The 19,434-nt window shown below is 51.1% G+C and overlaps 8 protein-coding genes across 8 annotated transcripts; 6 read left to right on the forward strand and 2 right to left on the reverse strand.

Annotated features, from left to right (window-relative positions):
• Positions 1–218: 218 nt before the first annotated feature.
• On the reverse strand, positions 219–1,292 carry M421DRAFT_100563 (uncharacterized protein; the record flags this gene model as incomplete). The annotated part of the gene is made up of 3 exons (XM_033586540.1): positions 219–442; positions 475–1,206; positions 1,265–1,292. The coding sequence occupies 3 exons, from the start codon at positions 1,290–1,292 to the stop codon at positions 219–221; spliced, it is 984 nt and encodes a 327-aa protein (XP_033449718.1).
• Positions 1,293–1,968: 676 nt separating this feature from the next.
• On the forward strand, positions 1,969–3,161 carry M421DRAFT_420000 (uncharacterized protein). Its single transcript, XM_033592323.1, has 2 exons — positions 1,969–2,137; positions 2,194–3,161. The coding sequence occupies exons 1-2, from the start codon at positions 2,018–2,020 to the stop codon at positions 2,938–2,940; spliced, it is 867 nt and encodes a 288-aa protein (XP_033449719.1). The 5' UTR covers positions 1,969–2,017; the 3' UTR covers positions 2,941–3,161.
• A 4,187-nt stretch (positions 3,162–7,348) lies between these two features.
• M421DRAFT_139430 (uncharacterized protein) lies at positions 7,349–8,371 on the forward strand (the record flags this gene model as incomplete). The annotated part of the gene is made up of 1 exon (XM_033587455.1): positions 7,349–8,371. A coding segment is annotated over one exon (576 nt), but the record flags the coding sequence as incomplete, so codon positions are not given.
• A 469-nt stretch (positions 8,372–8,840) lies between these two features.
• Positions 8,841–9,495, forward strand: M421DRAFT_91921 (fungal trichothecene efflux pump; the record flags this gene model as incomplete). The annotated part of the gene is made up of 3 exons (XM_033597985.1): positions 8,841–8,852; positions 8,974–9,415; positions 9,455–9,495. 3 exons carry the CDS (start codon positions 8,841–8,843, stop codon positions 9,493–9,495), a joined length of 495 nt encoding a protein of 164 aa, XP_033449721.1.
• Positions 9,496–11,914: 2,419 nt separating this feature from the next.
• On the reverse strand, positions 11,915–13,007 carry M421DRAFT_139438 (NAD(P)-binding protein). Its single transcript, XM_033587456.1, has 2 exons — positions 12,824–13,007; positions 11,915–12,767 (listed from the first exon to the last, which is right to left on the reverse strand). Exons 1-2 carry the CDS (start codon positions 12,923–12,925, stop codon positions 11,931–11,933), a joined length of 939 nt encoding a protein of 312 aa, XP_033449722.1. The 5' UTR covers positions 12,926–13,007; the 3' UTR covers positions 11,915–11,930.
• A 567-nt stretch (positions 13,008–13,574) lies between these two features.
• On the forward strand, positions 13,575–14,867 carry M421DRAFT_139447 (ISP domain-containing protein). The gene has a single exon (XM_033587457.1). It carries the CDS (start codon positions 13,724–13,726, stop codon positions 14,759–14,761), a length of 1,038 nt encoding a protein of 345 aa, XP_033449723.1. The 5' UTR covers positions 13,575–13,723; the 3' UTR covers positions 14,762–14,867.
• Positions 14,868–15,006: 139 nt separating this feature from the next.
• M421DRAFT_420003 (uncharacterized protein) lies at positions 15,007–16,831 on the forward strand. The gene is made up of 2 exons (XM_033592324.1): positions 15,007–15,094; positions 15,190–16,831. Exons 1-2 carry the CDS (start codon positions 15,023–15,025, stop codon positions 16,378–16,380), a joined length of 1,263 nt encoding a protein of 420 aa, XP_033449724.1. The 5' UTR covers positions 15,007–15,022; the 3' UTR covers positions 16,381–16,831.
• On the forward strand, positions 16,803–18,648 carry M421DRAFT_420004 (uncharacterized protein). The gene is made up of 2 exons (XM_033592325.1): positions 16,803–17,444; positions 17,489–18,648. The coding sequence occupies exons 1-2, from the start codon at positions 16,918–16,920 to the stop codon at positions 18,237–18,239; spliced, it is 1,278 nt and encodes a 425-aa protein (XP_033449725.1). The 5' UTR covers positions 16,803–16,917; the 3' UTR covers positions 18,240–18,648.
• The last annotated feature ends 786 nt before the right edge of the window (positions 18,649–19,434 follow it).

Consider the following 19,434-nt stretch of genomic DNA (forward strand, 5'->3'; position numbering starts at 1 on the left):
GCCTCGCCTTCCTCCCATGTCGCAGCTTCGCTGACACTGTTCATCACCCATCGCACTATTGATCAAACTCGGAAGCATCGCGAACTTGGTCAATCGCATCGGTATCAGGACTAACGTTAGGGTATTAAAAAGGAGCGCTTGCTTCGAACTAGCTCGAAAGAAATAATCTCTGGCCAGGACTGAACTCCTACCAGAGTCAGCTGCACAACATCGACACATCACCAGAACTCAGGAGCCTCCATCTCAACACCTGAGTTCATCAGCTTTATTGGCTCTTCCATGTCGTTGCCGATCCAGCTCATGTACGGTTTACTCGACCCAAAGCCAGCGAACCTCTGGACGCGCAAAGGCAGCTCGGCGACTTTGCTCAAATCATTCGCCAAGTACTGGTTCTCTTCCTGCCTCAGATACCCTCGCGTTGCGAATGCGGCGTAAACCAGCGCTCTTGTTCGATTGTAGTATTTGAGCCTGCACCGTGGTAAGCACCTCCCAGCATGAAGAAGGCGTCGCCAGGCATCATCTCAGCGTGGGCGAACATCTCGGGTGACTTTGCGTAGCTGGATGGAGGGACTTTAAAATCCCAGAGGTGACTACCAGGTATAATTCGAGTGGCGCCATTACGCTTCGTGCACTGCTTGCCAGCAACGAACAAGCACAGCATGGTGTCTCGGCCTTGTTGGTGTGTACCTGTCGCTGGATGTTGAGTGTGGTAGATGTCGTCATCTCGAGGGAGGCCCTGCGCCTTCGTTCCTGGGCCGACCGAGAATATCACGGTCGTACTGATCTGCGGTAGGCTCAGACTGATCCTTGCTTCGCTGCCATGCTGCGAAATGTCAGTCAGGTTTGTGGTTCGCGTGTATCTGTGACGTAACCAGGAGTTGGTCAGGCGACTCGTGAGGAACTGCTCACACACACGATGCCAGAGGTCGTTCCCAGCGACTGACAACGCGTAGGTACGCGACTTGCTCAGGAGATCAGTTACCATACGCGTTGTCGACGGCACAAATTTGTCCCGCTTCTGATTTGTCGCCTTGATGGCTTCGAGGTGCAGTCGAATCTCCGACTCCAGCGCATCCAACGTGGGTTGCCGGTATATGCCTCGAACGATACAGCCACCCGACGTCTTCAGACTCTCCGCAATGGCGGCAACGAGCCCGGTCTCGTCAGCATAAGCATCGAAGTTGAGCTTAGCAACAATTGGTAGGGCTTTGAATGGTTGCAGAGGTTCCTGCTCCTGTGGCTGTGTACACGCGATACTACCTACCATCGATGTGCAACAATGCTGGAGCCATGGTAGTGAGATCTACGGCGCAAGTAGTCTGAGGTCATGTCGACGGGGGTCGAATGACTTACCGCAATAAAGGTCCCAGGCAAGAAGAGGATCGTCAAAAGAGCGATTTTACCCATACTTGAGCTGTCGTCACTCATCTCAATGCTATGAGCGATCACATACCCGCTGTTCAAAGCGTTTTCCTGTGCGTTATGGTGCTGCAACCTAGATGTCGGGTTGGATCTCCCGAATGTCGAGCGTTGCCTCCAGATTCGAGAGCTCTAGGCTGTCATCGGCTACTAGAATCAATGACGACATAGTGAAACGGATCAGATTTCTGCCGAGTTGCAGCCTCCGAAAAGGTCGCATCAATCGTTTTATATGGACGCATGTTGGCCTGCTCGTTCGCGCCAAGGCTGACAGGTAGACACATTGAGCACCGTGGCGAAGCTACACGGCTGGGTTGAGAAGAGTCTTACCAAGCGAAATCGGGCGAGTCCTAATTGACCTATTCCACTAATGAAAGGCCATTCTAGCTCTGATGATCAATATTAGCGTTGCGCAGACCTGAGCAAGAAGAAAGAAGAGGGGTCTGATTGAGGCTCAGCTTCACTTCGCCAAAACAAGCGCTAGTCGCTAGCGCAGTAAATAGCCCCCTTCTTCGAGCGAGGAAACGACACCTCACTCATCCACTACCAGCGCTCGCGACTGCCTACATTTAAAATATTTTGCTCACTTTCAGCACCCATGGAGATGGCAGACCTTAATGAGGCTAAAATCACTGATCTCTTTGATCAGCTTGCATCAGAAGAAATTCTCATTTACGGACCCTATGAATCGATCAAGTGCGAGGCTGACGGGTACCCTGTAAGTCTACCGACCAACTCCAACGCACCTGCATATGGTAATGGGGATTTGTTTAGCTCGAGTTCAAAGTCTGCAATCACTTGAACAAGAAGCCGCATACTGTCGATGCCAAATTGGGCGCTATGTTCGACCAGGCGCGCAAATGGGGACCAGGTAGCGATCTGTATCTGCCAGACGAGCGGCTGGTTCTGGGTCAAATTAATGACACACATGATTTGGCGCTAAATTTGTTTTGTGTGGACAGACCTCAGCTACTCATGGTCACTTCAGATTCGTATCAGCGACAGCACGATCCTCTGGCGCTTGATGACTTAAAGGCTGCGTTGGAGGTGCTCAGACTGTTCCCTAGTATGTATGTGATATACAATTGCAGCCAGGCTGGTGGGTGCAGCAGAATGCATAAGCATTTACAAGGTCTGAGAGGGCCGCCGTACGCCTTTGAATACATGATCCAGGCGAGCGAAGAGAAGCGCCCCGTTGCGTTCCGGTACTTCGTTCACCACTTTGACCAGACATTACGTGCTGTGTCGGCTTCGGATTTGCTCGATGTATACATGGTGTTGCTCGATCGGACGCGAGACGTGCTCGGCGTCGGATCTGAAGACGTCTGCCCTCACAACATCGTCCTTTGGGACGACAGAATTATCGTCATTCCACGACGGAGAGGTTTCTATGAGGGAGCGAGTGCAAATGCGGGCGGAATGATGGGCTGTGTCTGGGTACCAGATGAGAAGCAAGTAGATGAGTGGCGGAGGATTGGCTTTGCAAACGTTTTGCAAGAGATGGGTGCACCATCAGAGTGATGTCAATACTGTAGATACATTCAAGCATGGTCTGAAAATTGTTGGGGCAGAAATATCCCAGTGGCAAGGGGTTCGCTATAGACCGAACTCTGTACCTTTTCCTGCGTGCCGATGGCACCACTCGCAGCAACGAGGGGAGGCGTCGACTCAGAGGAGACGGTCGCGGCTACGAAGCCCATAGGTGGTAGGCCTGCATATTTGAAGGAAGTCGCTGGCATCGTTGGTCTGCTGTGCATGTCCGAGACTGGATGGATTACAAGCCAGGTCATCGGCAGCAACGGCGGTAGTGTGATGACGAAGGGCTGACCGCGGCGCGCCAGGCGGCATGGTTCGTGACGAAATAGAGAATAAATGGGATTCGAGATCTTCACAGGCCTGTTGCCTGTATGTTGTAGGGTGTTGTTGCGCTCAACTCCCGCACCGCTTCAACCCGTTTTCGATGACGTCAGTGACGCGACCCTGCCACCACCCTAGCAGAAAAACTTAGACAATTTCTGCTGAAATAACCACCCCGCGCGCATCAACAACGCGTCAGTACTCAACTTTAAGCAGCTGTGATATTTTTAATAAAAAATGCGTCTTCGTTAGACTAGCAGATAGGTAAGTGTAACGACGCAGGCAAGAAGAGAGATATCCGGAATAGGTGTGAATTCGCTACGAGGCATATGGGAGTGCTGGGATAAATAAGAACAATAGGATATGTTCTCTACACCTATAGGTCTTATATAAAAAGGATAGTTATAGAAAAACTACTCTATAATACTATAGTTCCTTATTCCTTATATATAAGGGTTTAGTGGCAGTTTAGTGCGAGCTTATGCCATGCGACAAGGGCCATGGTCATGAGTTGCTGGAACCGTATCCTAGTGGTATTGGGTCACTGTTCGTAGCGCGTTGTTACAAAGTTGACCTTACAATTATGTTGTAAGAGTGTTCTAACACGTTGTTGTCTTAGTGTTCTTTCTAAAACCTTGTAGATTGTTGCAGCGCGTAGAATAGTAAGAGTTGTGTCTTGTTTAAGAGCCCAGATAGCAAGCTGTATGTCTAATTCCTCTAAGACGCTTTAAGCCTTATTGCGTTGAGACATCACAGGCTGAATGAAATTTGGTGTGGTCTTAGCAAAATCCGGTCACTTGCCCGGGCCGGCCACTCGCCCTTGAGGTACGTTACCTAGCCTAGGAATCTCTATCTAGTATCTAATATAATAACTTGTCTAACGTACTCCACAAGCGAGTGGCTCACACAAGCGAGTGGCTCACTTTTGCCAAGACTACACCAACACTACAACTACTTTACAATATTACAGCACACAACAACAATATTATGTACTACACAGTATATTACACTAATCTATAGTACTTTGTGCATCTTTCTTACACATTGTCCTATTGTGCCCTGCCTTGCTACATATGCTACAGTGTCTTAATAACTAAGTGCTGCTATTAGCGCCTCCTCTCTTCTTTGCCTTCTTCCTATCACTACAGGCCTTAAACTCCTTTAGAGTAGTTAGCTGCACTCCCTTAGCAAAGGTTAATACCCTATCTTACTATACTTACTTTCTTTTATGTAATTTACAGCGTGTAGCAGCCTTATTAGCTACCTAAAGGTTAGCAACCTAGTTATGCACTAAAACTAGTAAATGCGCTATTAGCTCTGCACCTTTAGTAAGCTAATTAAGGGTGTTAACTATTAATATTAGTAAGCTATTAGCGTGTCTCTAGATCCTCTCTTAAATTAGCTTTAATTAAGACCTAAATTCTAGGGTGTTGCTTAGTATCTTAGACTCCTACGTGCTGTTGTCTATAATAGGTGGCGTTAGCATGCGTAGCTGTACTTTAAGCTTTGATATCACAGCCTCTAGGTTAAACAGGACTAGGCCAGCGCCTCTGAATCCTCCCTAGATATTGCTCTTAGTAACTAAAGCATTAAAAGCAGCTTTAAAGCACAGTAAGAACTTAAGTTTAGTAATGTAAGTAATCTTGCTCTGCATCAGCTGCTTAGCTTAGCGGCCTTAGGCCTTCTTTAATAGGGAGAAACAACCTACGTCAAGCAGCTATAGCAGATAGGATGAGTGTAGGGGCATACATAGAGTAATAATCTTGTGCTCCTTATAGTACTAGTAGAATTTAACTAATTTGTGGCTCTTATAGCTGTCTAGAACAAGTAGTTAGTAGCTACTAACAGTGCGCGCCTTTGTATACTTATTAAAGTGCTTTAACTACTTAACTCTAAGCTTATTATTAGTCTAGCTGTTATTAGAGACACTAATAACCTAGTTATTAGGTATACTAGGCTCCTTGTACTAGGCTAAGAGGTAGTGATTGCTAGAGAGGATAATAAAGGGTAGGATAGACTAGCCCTTTGCACAGATGCCTTAGATAATGCTAGTCTACTCTTAGTCGCCCTGCTGCACTGTCTTTAGTATCCCTTAACACTTAGAGCCTGTAACAACAGCACTAGTAGATATAATGCCTATTATAAAGCCAGATTTATTAAAGTTGTAGGTTTCTTTATCTAGGATACTATACTTAGCTTTAGTATTCTCTATAAGCTAGAACTAGTTACTAATTACCTTAGGAATCTTACACAGCACTCTCTTGTAGTTATACTTACAATTAAACTTAACTTTAAGCTCTAGCTAATGTTTAACAAAGTTAGCAGCCTAGTTCTTACTAATAGGGGTCTAGTGGCGCTTCGCAAGCAGAGAATTAGCTATGTCCTCTACATTAGTAAGTTAGGGTAAGAATCCTTGCTTATCTAGCCTTAACACGTGCTAGATAATTACCTTCTCTTTAGTGCTAGTTATCTTAATTATGTTAGGCTTACAATCGCGTTGTAGAGAGGTTCTAGCAAGTTAGTAACTAAGTGTCCTTTAAGACATGTTGTAGATGGCTGCAGCGCGTTGCTGAGAGAGTGTTGCGTCTTAATAGATAGCCTAAAGAGCAAGCTGTATTCCTGCTTCCTTTGAGGGTTTGATTGTGTTGTTACGTTGAGGCATTGTAGGTAGAGTGAAGTTTGGTGTGGTCTTGGCAAAAGTGAGCCACTCGCTTGTGTGAGCCACTCGCTTGTGGAGTACGTTATTATATTACATAATCCTACTTTACCTCTACTAGCCTATACACTTCCTATTCAGACAAAGCTAGTCTAGGTTTGTCTAGGCCCTTCTAGACTAGGAAGAAAGTAGTCTAGTCCTTCCCTTACTTTCTTTACAACAGGCTTAGTAAGCACACCATTCTAATCCCCTCTTTTAGGAGATTATAACGACAGTGCTTAGGTAAGCATAGCGCTATACCTGAGAAGGAAATAGGCTAGAGAAGATTATAAGAACAAAGTCGTATAACTATACAGTGCAAAATCAGCCTCTATTAATTTATTAACATCACAAAAGTTGATTGTAATACAATAACAGTGTATTTTAATAGCCTCACATAATTTAAATTAACTCAATACAGTGTGTGGTGGCTGCTCACAATGCGATTTTGTATGGTGAGTGCTAATAAATGAACATTTGGTTGGGTGGTTACCGTATATCAGCAGAAACTGTCCGAATTTTTCTGCTAGGGTGGCAAGTTCGTCGCTGTCGAGTACGACGATCCCAAAGCCACATAAAATTTGCTTCACGATGATATCGGTGCTCTCATTTTCGAGCCACTACAGAGCGCAGGGGAGGTCATATCTGCTACACACGAGTTCTTGCGGTTTCTGCGTGAATGGGCCACAACAATGGACGCGGTCTCGAGTTTAGACGGGGTTGGTACTTCACTACTAGACTTCCATGGATTACAGGGTTTCTAAAAGATTACTCCTGTATGGATACGCTTGGTAAGTGGGTCGGTGGCGGATTCTCGTTTGGCTGCTTTGGTGGCAGGCGTGACATTATGGAACAATTCGACTCTTCCAAGTCCAACCATCTCGCACACTCGGGCAAATTCAATAACAACGTGTCTCGCGATGACTTCAGGTATTGCGGGCTTGCAAATTATAACTCATGAAAGAGTAGCACGCGTAAGTGTTACGGGCGAGCGTTTACGTGACGGAGTGAATGACCTGGTGTCAGATGCAGGGTTTGTAAGTCAAATGAGGTCCAAAGGTTGGGAAGCATTATCGGCACCAAGTTCCTCAGTGTAAATAGAAAACATTGGAGAGACAAATTCTACTTAGAGATGCTCAAAAGGCAGATCGTAGTTGGTCGCAGAGGGCTCGTTGCACTCAACTTGATGCATACGGACGACCACATCGATCATCTCCTCGATGCTTTCAAGCAGTTTGTGGTACCAATGATGTCGTGGCACCAATAGGGTATATCAGGGAACGCACAGAATTGTGGTTGTGTTCGCGGACCCTGGGGCTGATTCCTTGTCAACTCAAAATCGTGGATGAAATTTTATTGAATCGTTACATCCTTCACAAATTTTTTGAGATTTCTTTTCCAAGTCTCGCATCAGATTTTCCAAATCCGCTCCACAAATACAGCCAGAATATCTCACAAGTCTCGCAATTTCACAACTTTTCTCGGCTGCTCACAACCAGCCACCACCAGAAAACATTTTACCGAATATCTCTAGCGTACACCATGTCTACCTACGCCCGTATTGCGGTTGCAAAGCAGAAGATTGCCGAGAGCATCAATCACCTCTGCGAGGACGGTCACCACGTGATGGCTGAGCAAATTCGCCATGAAAATGCCCTAGCTGCCTTCCGGCACCTTCCAAAAATTGCAGGGTCGCCACCACAAGTTTACAGTCCAACTTCTGCACCACTACACATAAAAGAACCTCCGAAGGTCTCCCGGTTACCGGCTTCTGCAGCACGTCTCCTGTCTACTCGTCAATTCGAGGCGATGATGGACGTGCCGGTTCATCGTACTGCGAGTACGTCCCGACTCACACCTACCGAGCAGTTTGAAAAGATCTTGAGTGATGATTTGGAGATCAAGACGAGGGCTGAAGTGAAGAGAGTGACTAGGTGGTACAAGCGGTGGTAGAAATATGAATACCTTCAGGCATCAGTTGTGGGCGCAGGGTCTGGCGGCTTAGCGGTGGTCTTGTCATTGGGCACTGAATACCTAACCATGAGTCAAGGGCAACTTCAGACTCATGAGTGGTTGATGCACCTCCACTGAGGCGTAATTTGGCGATTGTGAATCTTGAGCTTGAGAGGCACTCGGGTTCTCATAAGGACCAGGGTGTGGCGTCTGAAATCAACCGGCGTGTGACCATCATCTCTCATCGCTGTACTCTTGCTTCTGCTTTGCCTCTGCAATCTCGTTCTTTTCTTGTTTTTTATCGGCGCTTCTCGCATGCTCAGCAAGATGGCCGACATTGCACTCCAAACCAGCCCATCGGACAGCAAGCTTCTCAGCGTTGCTGACTGGACGTAGTACTGGAATCTACGGCTACGGTGTACTGCGGTAGGCAACAGTAAGCAGCGGTAATTATATTGAGCCGTAGCCATATAGGAAGTAGCTGTAGATTGAGGCGTAGTACGGCAGTACTACGCCAAAGTTTAATGTTTATTTTAAAGTGTAATTATTAGGGTTGTAAAGCTAGAAATAGAGTCTGTTAGCTCTTTTGTGTTAATGCCTACCTTTATAGCAGTAATAATAGCATTACTTTGTACGTTTACAAGTTCAAATCGCACTCTAAACATTTTCCAATCATCTTTGCTTTTTAGCTTTGTCACGTGCACAGCAATACTGCAGTACTACGCCAATCACGGCTATCTACGCCTACTGTCCATATGCCACACATGCTACGTAGGTTCCGGGACGCTACGGTTGCCTATAATTGCCGTAGGTTACGGCAATTAACCGTTACCGTGGCCGTATACGTCCCGTTGGCAACGCCGAAGCCTCCTCACCAGAATGTGTCGTCTCTGGACTCCTTCGACTCTGATGAAGCATGCAGACTAAGGTCAGAAGCTTTGACAACAGACGCCTTGAAGCTGGAAGATGGCTACTTTATGGGCCCGAGGATCGTGGGCTCGTTCTTTGGCACCGGAATCTTTGTCGTTGCGACCTACTTCTAGTTCCAGGCTCTTGCTGCCGTCCTCATTTCGGCCGTCTACCGAGACATCGGTTCCAGTACCAACATTGTTCTCGTCAGCACAGTATGGACTGCAGCGCAGCTAATCGCACTCCTACTATATGGCCGTCTGAGTAGTGGCCGCTTTGGACGCCGCAACTTTGCTCTCGGTTCATGTGCACTTGCCATCATCGGCGGTATCGTTGCCGCGACGGCCCAGTCCATCGAGACACTGGTCGGCGCCGAAGTCATCATGGGTATCGCATCCGGTGTACCTGCAGCCTACTCTTTACTCGCTGGTGAGCTCGTGAGCAACAAACACAAGTACTTGGGTACTGCCCTCATGGTCGTTCCCAATGTCATTGCTACCGGCTTTGGGGCATACATCGGATTGACGCTTGTGCAGGTAGCAAACTGGAGATGGATCTTCTACATCTACATTACCATGATGAGTAAGTGGAATACCTCAACACTGCGATACTGCAACGCAGGGTATCTAAATACGACCGCAGTTCCCGGCACGGCTCTGTAGTACTTCTTTTATAACCCGTCTTCGTACACTCAGCTTCACGGTAAGAAGTCGAGCAAGGTCGTCGAGCTGATGAAGGTCGACTAGATCAGTGTGGTGCTGCTTATTGCCGGCCTCACGCTGTTCTTAGTCAAGCACACACTCACGTTAATTCGAGACTACCAGTTTCTCTCCTTTATTCCTTGGCGTACAGGCTATAGAAGGAGCAGGAATATGGACGCAACTACGTCCAAGAACGTGGAGTGACCCATCATAAACAGAGTCATTTTCAGTCCGGGACGTCATCTCTTTAGTATAGCTTTTTATGATGTTCAAGATCAAATGGAGTAAGAGCGAACCTAAGGTCGACATCGAGTGCCTAGAGTGTCCACAGCACTGCAGTGAGCGAAAGTGAGGCAACTTCTCTATTCATGGTGAGCTCATAAGACAACTCGAGTACAATATCGCCATATTAGAGGAAGGGATGGAATCCTCCTGTATAAATCTCAAGGTGTGGTGCGATTTTCTGTGCTCACCGTCTATTGAATTTCGAAAGCGGACTTAATCAATATTTTACCCAGTGCCAACTGCACAACAATCTCTAACCGTGGATCCGACAAATACAGTTCACACGATAAGCGATATATGGCTTGGCCAAAATTGAATCAGTATCGCAGCACATATCTCAAGGAAAGCTCACACACTTCACACATATCTCGACACAAAACCAATAACCATCAGCAACACCATTAACGCACCAGGAAGCAACGCTAAACCGTCAAAGACAGGAAACACCACCTCAAGATCATCGAAGATACCCTGTAATGGTCTTTCGCGGCACCATGTTAGCGCGCTGGGTCGGTGACCACTCTTTCACCAGAGCCAAAGTTGACACTCTCACAAAGATCCCGTTACTAACGCCCCAAAGGACAACCAAGAATATGTTACGAGAGAAAACTAAAGCCAAGTTGATAATCTCTGCCGCTAGTATTGCTAGATTAAAGAAGGTGCTAAGACTTAGAATCAAGTGTTGCCCAACGCTGGATATCCATAGAGCTTGCCGCGAACAAGGAGATCAACGACTCGATTCTGCGGTATCGCGCCTCATCTGACAAAGCGAAGTTCTGGAGATACGAGGAACGGCAACTAGACGTGGCAATTTGGATCTACAAGTCTATCCAAAATCAAAGTTCCGCTCGTCTCAACCCGAGGAAGCAGGACTGGTGCACAAATTGGGGCAGAGATTCAACGACGAATGGAATGTTGATCAGTCGTCACATCGTTGTCATTCTGGATCATGGTTTCGAGGATTGCCCATCGTTATTACAATCACGCATATTACCTCAGCGAAAGTGGACCAATAATTTGATTATTGTCACTTTGTATGAAGAACCCATCATGATCGGAAAAATCGTCAAAGCCGGCACGGCACGTCTTTCCCAATAATGCTTCCCGGTACCGAGGCTTTATAAGTCGCTCTCCATACTGGAAGAAGCGCGGCTAGATCACCGTGGTCCGTCGGGAACTTTTTGATGCAACCTGAATATCCCCAGGGTCTGCACGGAGCTTGGGTCTCAACCAAAGTTCAGATATTCGCAGCGGTATATCTCCTCACCGCACCTCTCGATCTGCACTCCCTAAAAGCACTCACAAATCTTCGTCTCCACTGTCAACCTCCCCACCTCAGAAATCGACATACAACTGACCGGACCACAAGAACACACCCCAGCTCTTCACCACAGACTTTGAGTAAACCGGTCTCTTGCGTAAGCCGCTTGACCACCTGTACACTTCTAATCTCGGCCGGCTACTTGAAATGGCCAACCGGCGGTTCACCTTTTTCGGCGGACCCAATCCTGTCCAACACAACGAAGGACCCAGAGCAGTCATCCCAGAATGGTCCCGAGGCGTGATCACCAACCGGCCATCCACCATCCACCATGGAGATGCATACGAAGACACGACTGAATCTGAATCTGAATCCCAAGGATCAAATCCTACCAACCGCACTCCCTCGTCAAGCATTCCTTCGTCGCCAGTCGATGCATCTTCGTCCAACTCAGAAAACACACTCTTCAACACGCCCAGTCACTCCTCAGGCAATACCTCTCCCGCCTCACTGGGCTCGGGCTCCTCCTCTAACTCCATCGGCGACCCAGCATCTCCAGTGCATGAGCCAGGCTCTCGCCCATCCACCGATTCTACCAAAGAGGAGCACAGACTACTCCGTCTACAGACACGCTACCTGGAGAACCTGCCCATGGACGATGAAGAGTACTTCGCTGTCCACAACTGGAGGATGCAGCGGGGATTGGAGGTGGACAGGAGTGCAACCCGGGAGGAACTGTTAGCGGAGATGGACTGGGTGCGTGTGAACCGATTGAAAAAAGAACCGTTTAAGAATTGTTTCGCACGTTGGCATCGATGATGGAGCGGTCTCTGCGGGAATGGTCAGGGCGCTACTTGAGCATCTCTGCGATAGTCTCTTCGAGCGGCTTGGGGCTTCGTCCTGCGTCTTCCAGAAGATCCTCAAGCGTGGGATCGGAGATGCAGCATTCGCCGTCCTCCAACGCATCGTATGTGCTACTCCACCACTCGACACTCGCTCTCTCCGTACCACGCTCTGCGTAGAAGTCTTCGTAGTCTTTCCTGCTTACGATCTTGAGTCGGATACCCTCGCCTCGCACCTTGCTTACAATATCTGCGATGTCGTGCAGTGTCCGTGTTTTCTTCTGGCTGAGATGGAAACTTTTCCCGCTCCACTCCTGGCTCGGCGCAGCAAGCACTTTCGCCGTGCCAAACGCCATGTCGGGAATACTAGTCCAGCTGATCGGCCCGTCACCTGCAACGACCACTTCCCTCCTCGTCTCGTTCATAAGACCGAAGTAGTATCCAAAGTAAAGCGGCCAGCTTTCATTATAGAGTCCTTCCCTGATAATCGTGATCCTCACTCGGCTCTCTCTCTCCAGGTCGTGCAGGTACTTTTCCGTCCGGATGTGTGCGCGCATCACGCTCGCTTTGCTTGGATTGCCGAAGCCAAGCGATGTATAATAGATGTGCTGCACGCCGGCTTCGAGCGCAGCGTCGATAGCAGCGCGGTGGTGCTTTTCCCGGCCTTGCCAGAGCGGCGCGTCGTTGTAGTCCATCTCAATTCGAGGTGTCGATACCAGGAAGAGCTTGTCGCAGCCCTTGTAGGCCTCAACGAGCGAAGAAGGATCATCGAAGTTGGCTTGGCGGAGGGGGATGGACTGAGAGCGCAAACGGTCAAAGCGGGAGTCACTGAGATCTGAGGATGTCTGACGGTACGTCAGGGTTTCCAAGATCGTTGTTAGGAAGATGAGGTGCAACTTACGCAGACGACCAGGTCCTTTGGGTCAATCAGCTCATTCTCTAGGATGGCACTCAAGACAGCACCGCCGAGCTTGCCTGTTGCGCTTATGAGAGCAATCGTCATGTTGCTAGTCTTTGTATCTAATGCTGTCTAGAACCAGAGAGCGTTGATGCTGTGGACACCAGTTGCGACTAAATTGCTTAATCGATGATGAGGTCATTGCTCAGGATTCACCCGGTAATTGCATCTCTAAAAGGCCGATTAGTAGCGCCTTGTTTTTCTGACAATCATTGAATCGATGGCCTCGTTGAACAGGAGAGGAACATCGATTGATCTGTGCACGCCTCCGTTTGGGTGGTTGAGTCTTTCTCACACGTGACTCGCTGTCTTGTGCTTGATCTTGGTGATTACAGCGTCAGCAAGGTGTTTATGCGATTGGCTGAACCGAAGTCTCGCGTCAATGCGATTGGTAGACTAGTAAAGCTATGCGATTGGCCAGACGAACAGAGTGCATTGGAGTAATTTGTAGTCACGGTGAAAAAGCAACATCGAGGTTCGATAATTGCTGCGAGACGGTGTGGTTTTGGGGTCTCTTCTGTACTTTGACGACAGAGTTTCGCTGTGGAATTTCGCAATGCCTAGGACTGAATCCGCGTGGCCTCGAGCGAAATCAAGGGAGCCTCTCGCTAGCGTACCCATCTCTCGCTCCCGGCTACCCCATGGAGCTCTCAGCTATCTATCTTGGCCAGCATGGTGAGCTCGGATGAAGATCAGAACACCTGGGGTGAAGACTCGCAATAGAAGTATTGTAGAATGTATAAAGTATTCTAGGGCGCCATCAAACGTTCATCTATCATCTGCCTGCAATTTCGTCGAAATACCTCAATCCTGAGCACCATCCTATTCATTCTGGAAGCAACAATGGGCAGTATTCCGCATTACTTCAGCACATCCGGGGACAAGAGTTCAGAGAACGCACTCCCAGCGTCATGGTACACATCGAAAGAGATATACGAGCTCGAACGACGCGCAATCTTCTCGAAAAGCTGGCTCCTCATCTCACATAAATCACGTCTTACCCAGACCGGAGACTGGCTGCGTTACAGCTTCGCAAGCTACGACATCGTGGTGACTCGCGACAGGACCGGAGCCATCAACGCTTTCCACAACATATGCAGGCACCGCGCACACCCAGTCATCGAGAGCGAGGGCGCTGGCAACAACAAGATCCTCGCCTGCAGATACCACGGCTGGTCATATGGGCTCAACGGGAAACTTGCAAAGGCGCCTGGATGTCAAGACCTGGAGCTCGATAAAGACCAGAACAGTCTGTTTCGCTGCCACACAAAGATGGACAGCAATGGGTTTGTTTGGATCAATCTGGACGCCAAGCAGACACCGGAGGTCGCATTCGAGAAACACTTGACCAACGTGGAAGATGCGCATTACCAGATCAATTTCGACGAGTACACATTCGACAGAGAATACAAACCCGAAGTGCTGCAGCGCAACTGGAAGTATGCCTTGGCGGGCCCAACGCCGGGCCGTCTTGGGAACGAGCTTGGCGCTGTGAGCACGCATTACTTCCCGAATGCCGCCTCCACCGTGTCGTCTAAGCTCATCGCGCTTGAAAGGGTGTTTCCGCAGGGACCAGACAAGACAGCGAAGCACGTCGAGATGTACCGGCACAAGAACTGCTCTGATGGAGATTGGGAGACGATCAGCGATGTCTATGTGCACGGTGTCAAGGCGGAGGAGGGTGCCGAGACAGCACCTCTCGCCTTCCAGACTGCCGTGCGTGATGCCGTTACAGAGCACTACAGGCAGGAGCAGGCCGCCGGCAAAGAGATCTGGCCCGCCAGGCCGGTGGCCAACGGGATCGCGGACCAGGCGGACGAGGACGAGAGGTTCTGTGCTGGGCTAGCTTGTGGGACGCAGAGCAGGGTGCTGGCGTGGTGAATGTGATGTAGGGCTGTGTCTGGGGTGGGTGTCTATCTAGGGCTTGCATCGCAAGATGTAGTATATTGCGTCGTGCCCTTGCTGTTTTGCAAGACGCTGTCAAATCAACTCCGTGCATTGAGTGGTGTCATTCCCTTGCTGTTCTGCAAGACGCGTTCACCTGATGGGGCGGCTCGGTTGAATGTCGGCCCGCCACGACAGCTGGGAGCAACATGCGCGACGTCGTCACAACACACGACCCCATCCACACGTCCACGCGCGATGCTCGTCTCGCTCACAGTCGGCAAGGTCGACGCCGGTGTCGCGGTGCTCCTGACCGAAGACAAGCGGCTCGTACGCGCCCCAATGCCGCCCAGCAGCGCGCCGCAGCGCAGCAATGCCGGGCGCATCCCTGCTCTTCACGCGCACTGTGGCTGACCCCGGCGCAGATCGAGTTCCCCTCCATTCTCCTGCCGCCGGACATTTCCTCGGGCAGTATCGTCGATATCGATGTGGCGCGCAACGTCAAGGCGGAGAACGACGCGGCCAAGGCCTTCCACGCGCTGCAGTCGGACATCTTCCGCACCTTCGGCCAGAGCACGCCCTCGGCACCCGTCCTGCGCTGTCGCAATGCCACCCAGACGTCGGTTGTGCTCGAGTGGGACCCCATCGATGTCGCGACGGCCGAGCTGCGCAGCCTCACGCTCTACCGTAACGGCAACAAGGCGGGCACCATCCCCAACCCGCGCGATGTCCACAGCACCAAGCTCAGCGGCCTGGGCGTCGACATCGAGTACACGTTCCACCTGGTCCTCAAGACGAGCGCGGGCACCTTTAGCAGCGAGAAGCTCGCCGTCCAGACGCACAAGATGACGGACCTGTCGGGCATCACAATCACCCCCGGCCACATGCCCTCGGCCCTCCGCGAGTCGCTGCAGCGCTCCGTCGAGCGCATTGGCGCCAAGATCGCCGACACGGTGCGCATCGATACGACACACTTCGTCTGCACCGAGGGGCGGGGGCAGGCGTGGGAGAAGGCCGTCGAGAACAACATCCCTGTCGTGGTCCCCGACTGGGTCATTGGCTGCGAGAGGGACGGCAGGATCGTGGGCGTCAGGGGCTACTATCTGAACGCCGACCCGCGGTTACGCCAAGTCGGTCAGGCGTCAGCACCGCAGCAGCAGCAGCAGCCACAGCAGCCACAGCAGCCACAGCAGCCACAGCAGCCACAGCAGCCAGCACCCCAACAAGCACAGCCGCAACCACCACACCCCGGGAGCCCGATCCTGAGCCCGCGCACAGAAGTCACACCGCCCACACCCGAGCGACCGACACGAGACCGCGAACCACACAGCCCAGCGCCTCCGCCGCCACCAAAGGACGACGCCAGCGACCGAAGTGTATCTCCTGCGCCCGAGCCAAAGACACAACTAGAGCAAGACGAGCAGAAGGCCAAGCCTGAAGATCTGCGACCGCAAGCCGGCAAAGCGTCGGAGGAAGAGGTGGATTCAGAGGATGAGCAGCCGCCAGAGGGTGACGTGAAGGGGCTCGAGGCAGGCCTGCCGAGCAGGCAAAAGGCCACGGTTGAAGACGATGAGGAAGGAGATGACGGCGCAAGCTTCCAGGAGGTGGCATTGTGAGCGTCGGCAGTCACGACTACGGCCGAAATAGGCGGGAGTTTGCATGCGTGCAAGCGATCATGAACGAGCAAGCAACGACATCCAAGATTACCACAACCTCGTCGTCCAGATCCCCACCGCTGTGCATTTGCGACATTGATATTGATTAGCTGTCTTGTGCTACTGACTTTAGTGTAGATGAGCCGGAATTTCAACCACTCAGAATCCGCCGTGTACGACCAGAGCGAGTAGTATACTTCCTCATACTATCCTGGACGACTCCTGGCGCAAAGCCAACAGGCGCTCCATTCCCGACTAGCTATTTTGGTCCGCTAGCGTACTAGGTGTTCTCTGATTGGCTACGAGACGGCATGGACGTTCCTTCGGTATGAAAAGCGGGTCAGGAACCACATTTGTACCTCGCCTTCCAACGTCAATTAGAAAACACAGTGAGCCGAGCATCGCTCACCCCATCCCCATCATCCACCATGCGCCTCTCTCGTGACATAAAACCCGTCCATCCCCTGTTTCCATGACCCTCCCCACACAACCAACGACATGGCCCTCCATCTGCCCCCCCTCTTCACCACCCTCCAAGCCCCCCTCATCATACTAACCAATATCCTGACCCTCGCCATTGGACCCCGAAACCGCCTCTTGCAGTTCGCTTTCAGCGTCCCTGTCCTCTTCCTCCTCGCGGCCCAGAGCTTGTACAGAGACTGGGACCGCGGGTGGGGCCTCCATTATGGCTTGAGCTGCTTCGTTGTGACGAATCTCGCGGTCTGGGCGGATTGGGCGCTGCTGGCCAGTCCGGATCGAGAGGGCTGGGCTAAGCTCGAGCAGCGAAGCGGTGCGGCACAGAAGGAGAAGGAGAAGGAGAGCAGGGGGGAGGGGGAGGGCGCGTTTCCGAAAGACGACGGGGGCGTGGTCGAGAGCAAGAGGGGTGTGCAGGGTGGTGGCGTGCCGACGTCGTTCTGCGCGAGGCTCTGGTGGGCGATTAGGTTGAGCGCGACGACGCGGTATATCGGTTGGAGCTGCGAGGTGAAAAACGTACCACCCTCTGTGCCCGTGGGGTATCCGCGCTCGTACGTCTCTCGTCGAACTTGGTTAGATATAGCTAACGAAACAGTAAATTCCTGTTCCGAAAGACTGCCAGATTCGCGCTGTTCTACCTCCTCAAAGACGCAGTCTACGCACACACTGCATCCTCACCGCACGGCACATGGCTGGATCTGCACCGCCAGACTCCCGCCGGTGCCGTCATTGGCTTCGAAGCGTCTCCGTACCTGCACAGGCTGTACTGGACATGGATCTACATCGCACTCACCTACATCTCCCTCGAGCTGCTAAGCACAACCTCCTCTCTCCTCTTAGTCAGCACATCCCTCGCGCACCCCTGGGAGTGCCCACGCATGTTCGCTGACCTGCGCGGCGCACACACAGTCCGTGCCGCGTGGTCCGTCGTCTGGCACCAGCAAATGCGCCGCCTGTGCTCGGCGCCAGGCATTTTCCTCGCGCGCGACGTGCTGCGGCTGAACAAGGGCGGCTTCGCGAGCAAGTACACGCAGCTCCTCGTCGGCTTCGGCGTCAGCGGGTGCATTCACGCAGCCGCCGCGATGCTGTGCCACAAACACCTCGACGACGACGGCGCGATGCGCGTTTTCGTCTCCCAGGCGCTGCTAATTTTCGTCGAGGACCATGTTATTGCGTTGGCGAAGCGGTGTGGGTGCAGGAATAGGTGGACGTGGAGGCTTGTTGGCGCTGTGTGGACTGTGGGCGCGATTGGGACGAGTCTTATGGGCTGGACGGGGAGGGGGTTGGGGCATGGGCTGTGGGTGCATGATCGGGAGAGGGACTTTTTTGGCTTGGGGCCGCGCTGAGAATGAGATCGCCGGCGTGTTCCTGGAGAGCGTACCGGTATGGAGATCACATCTCCTCAACATTTTCTCCAAATTGTCACAGTCGTTGACCCAGTACTGCCTCTGGCCCGGCGAATCGCAAGTCACACAAAGGGAAACTCTCTATTTCAGCACACCTCAATGGTTGTATCTAGTGCTTCCCCTCCAATGCTGCCGTCCTAGCGCCGCTTTTGCTAAACGTCGGCGACGGGGTGAAGCCGATCTGCACCAGCACCATGGCGTGTTTCTTATGCGTGCGCTTCTGCTTGCGCTTCTGTCGAACTGACGTAGGCATCAGCGCGCCAATGGAAAATCTGGGCCACTTGCTGCAGCGGCGTGTGCGCACTGTTATCGTTAGTCGAGTTGAGTTGTGCGGGAAGTCAGTTGGAGGGATAAACCCAGAAGTGAATGCATACAGTAGTTGCTGAATGCACAATGCTATGGTATGAGGTCTCGTTTCACAGTGTGAACATGATGTCTCCCACGTCAGCCATGATCGAGACAGCACTTAGATCTGTCCAGCTGAACTTGACAGTATTGCCAGAATCCATCTTCTTAGAACACGGTCTGAAGACTCGTGCGTAATCATGGGGGATTCTACAACGAATATACAGCAGAGTACTATGCACATACCAGACAATCTTCCCAGAACACCACCCCCCGGCACAAACCCCTAACCTGCAATCTCATCAATACAATACTCCAGAACACGTGCCTTCGTGCTCGTGGCATCTTGCTGTTCTGAATGACACCCTCCCGTCTTCCTCCTCCTAGGCTTTCTGCTAACGTGCTCGTGCTCAAGTCCACCCGGGCCAAGCACATCACCCGCGCAGAGAAGATGCTTAGAGCGTAGTGTTCACTGCACATGATTTCATGCAGTATACTGCTACTATAACGTCCCACCTTCAAATTTATCTTCAAACTCATTTTGAACTCTTTATCCTGAGCTTTGCCAGCCCGCGTGACAATCTTGAGACCTTGCTGGCGCTCTCTGGTGCAGCTGGCGATAATGCGATCTGAAATTGCTCTTGCGATGCAACCACTTCAGAACGATATTGGCGGCATGCGCTCGTAGTAGGATGGTCCTCTCCGAGGACAGCGCTGTACCCGGCGCATGCTCTATTGTATAGAGCAAGAGACTCTTCGTAGTGGCCTCGGTTCGCAAGTAGGTAAGCAA

The sequence above is a fragment of the Didymella exigua genome, assembly GCF_010094145.1.
Source record: "Didymella exigua CBS 183.55 unplaced genomic scaffold M421scaffold_11, whole genome shotgun sequence".
Taxonomy (NCBI): Eukaryota; Fungi; Ascomycota; class Dothideomycetes; order Pleosporales; family Didymellaceae; genus Didymella; species Didymella exigua.

What these genes read in the sequence shown, in the direction of transcription:
- M421DRAFT_139438 (XM_033587456.1), bottom strand. Translation starts at nt 12,925, where the DNA reads ATGACGATTGCTCTCATAAGCGCAACAGGCAAGCTCGGCGGTGCTGTC. An exon ending in CAAAGGACCTGGTCGTCTGC is followed by an intron (nt 12,768 to 12,823) that starts GTAAGTTGCACC and finishes ACGTACCGTCAG; the next exon opens with ACATCCTCAGATCTCAGTGA.
- M421DRAFT_139447 (XM_033587457.1), top strand. Translation starts at nt 13,724, where the DNA reads ATGGGCAGTATTCCGCATTACTTCAGCACATCCGGGGACAAGAGTTCA.
- M421DRAFT_420003 (XM_033592324.1), top strand. Translation starts at nt 15,023, where the DNA reads ATGCTCGTCTCGCTCACAGTCGGCAAGGTCGACGCCGGTGTCGCGGTG. An exon ending in TGACCGAAGACAAGCGGCTC is followed by an intron (nt 15,095 to 15,189) that starts GTACGCGCCCCA and finishes ACCCCGGCGCAG; the next exon opens with ATCGAGTTCCCCTCCATTCT.
- M421DRAFT_420004 (XM_033592325.1), top strand. Translation starts at nt 16,918, where the DNA reads ATGGCCCTCCATCTGCCCCCCCTCTTCACCACCCTCCAAGCCCCCCTC. An exon ending in CCCGTGGGGTATCCGCGCTC is followed by an intron (nt 17,445 to 17,488) that starts GTACGTCTCTCG and finishes CTAACGAAACAG; the next exon opens with TAAATTCCTGTTCCGAAAGA.
- M421DRAFT_420000 (XM_033592323.1), top strand. Translation starts at nt 2,018, where the DNA reads ATGGAGATGGCAGACCTTAATGAGGCTAAAATCACTGATCTCTTTGAT. An exon ending in GCGAGGCTGACGGGTACCCT is followed by an intron (nt 2,138 to 2,193) that starts GTAAGTCTACCG and finishes GGATTTGTTTAG; the next exon opens with CTCGAGTTCAAAGTCTGCAA.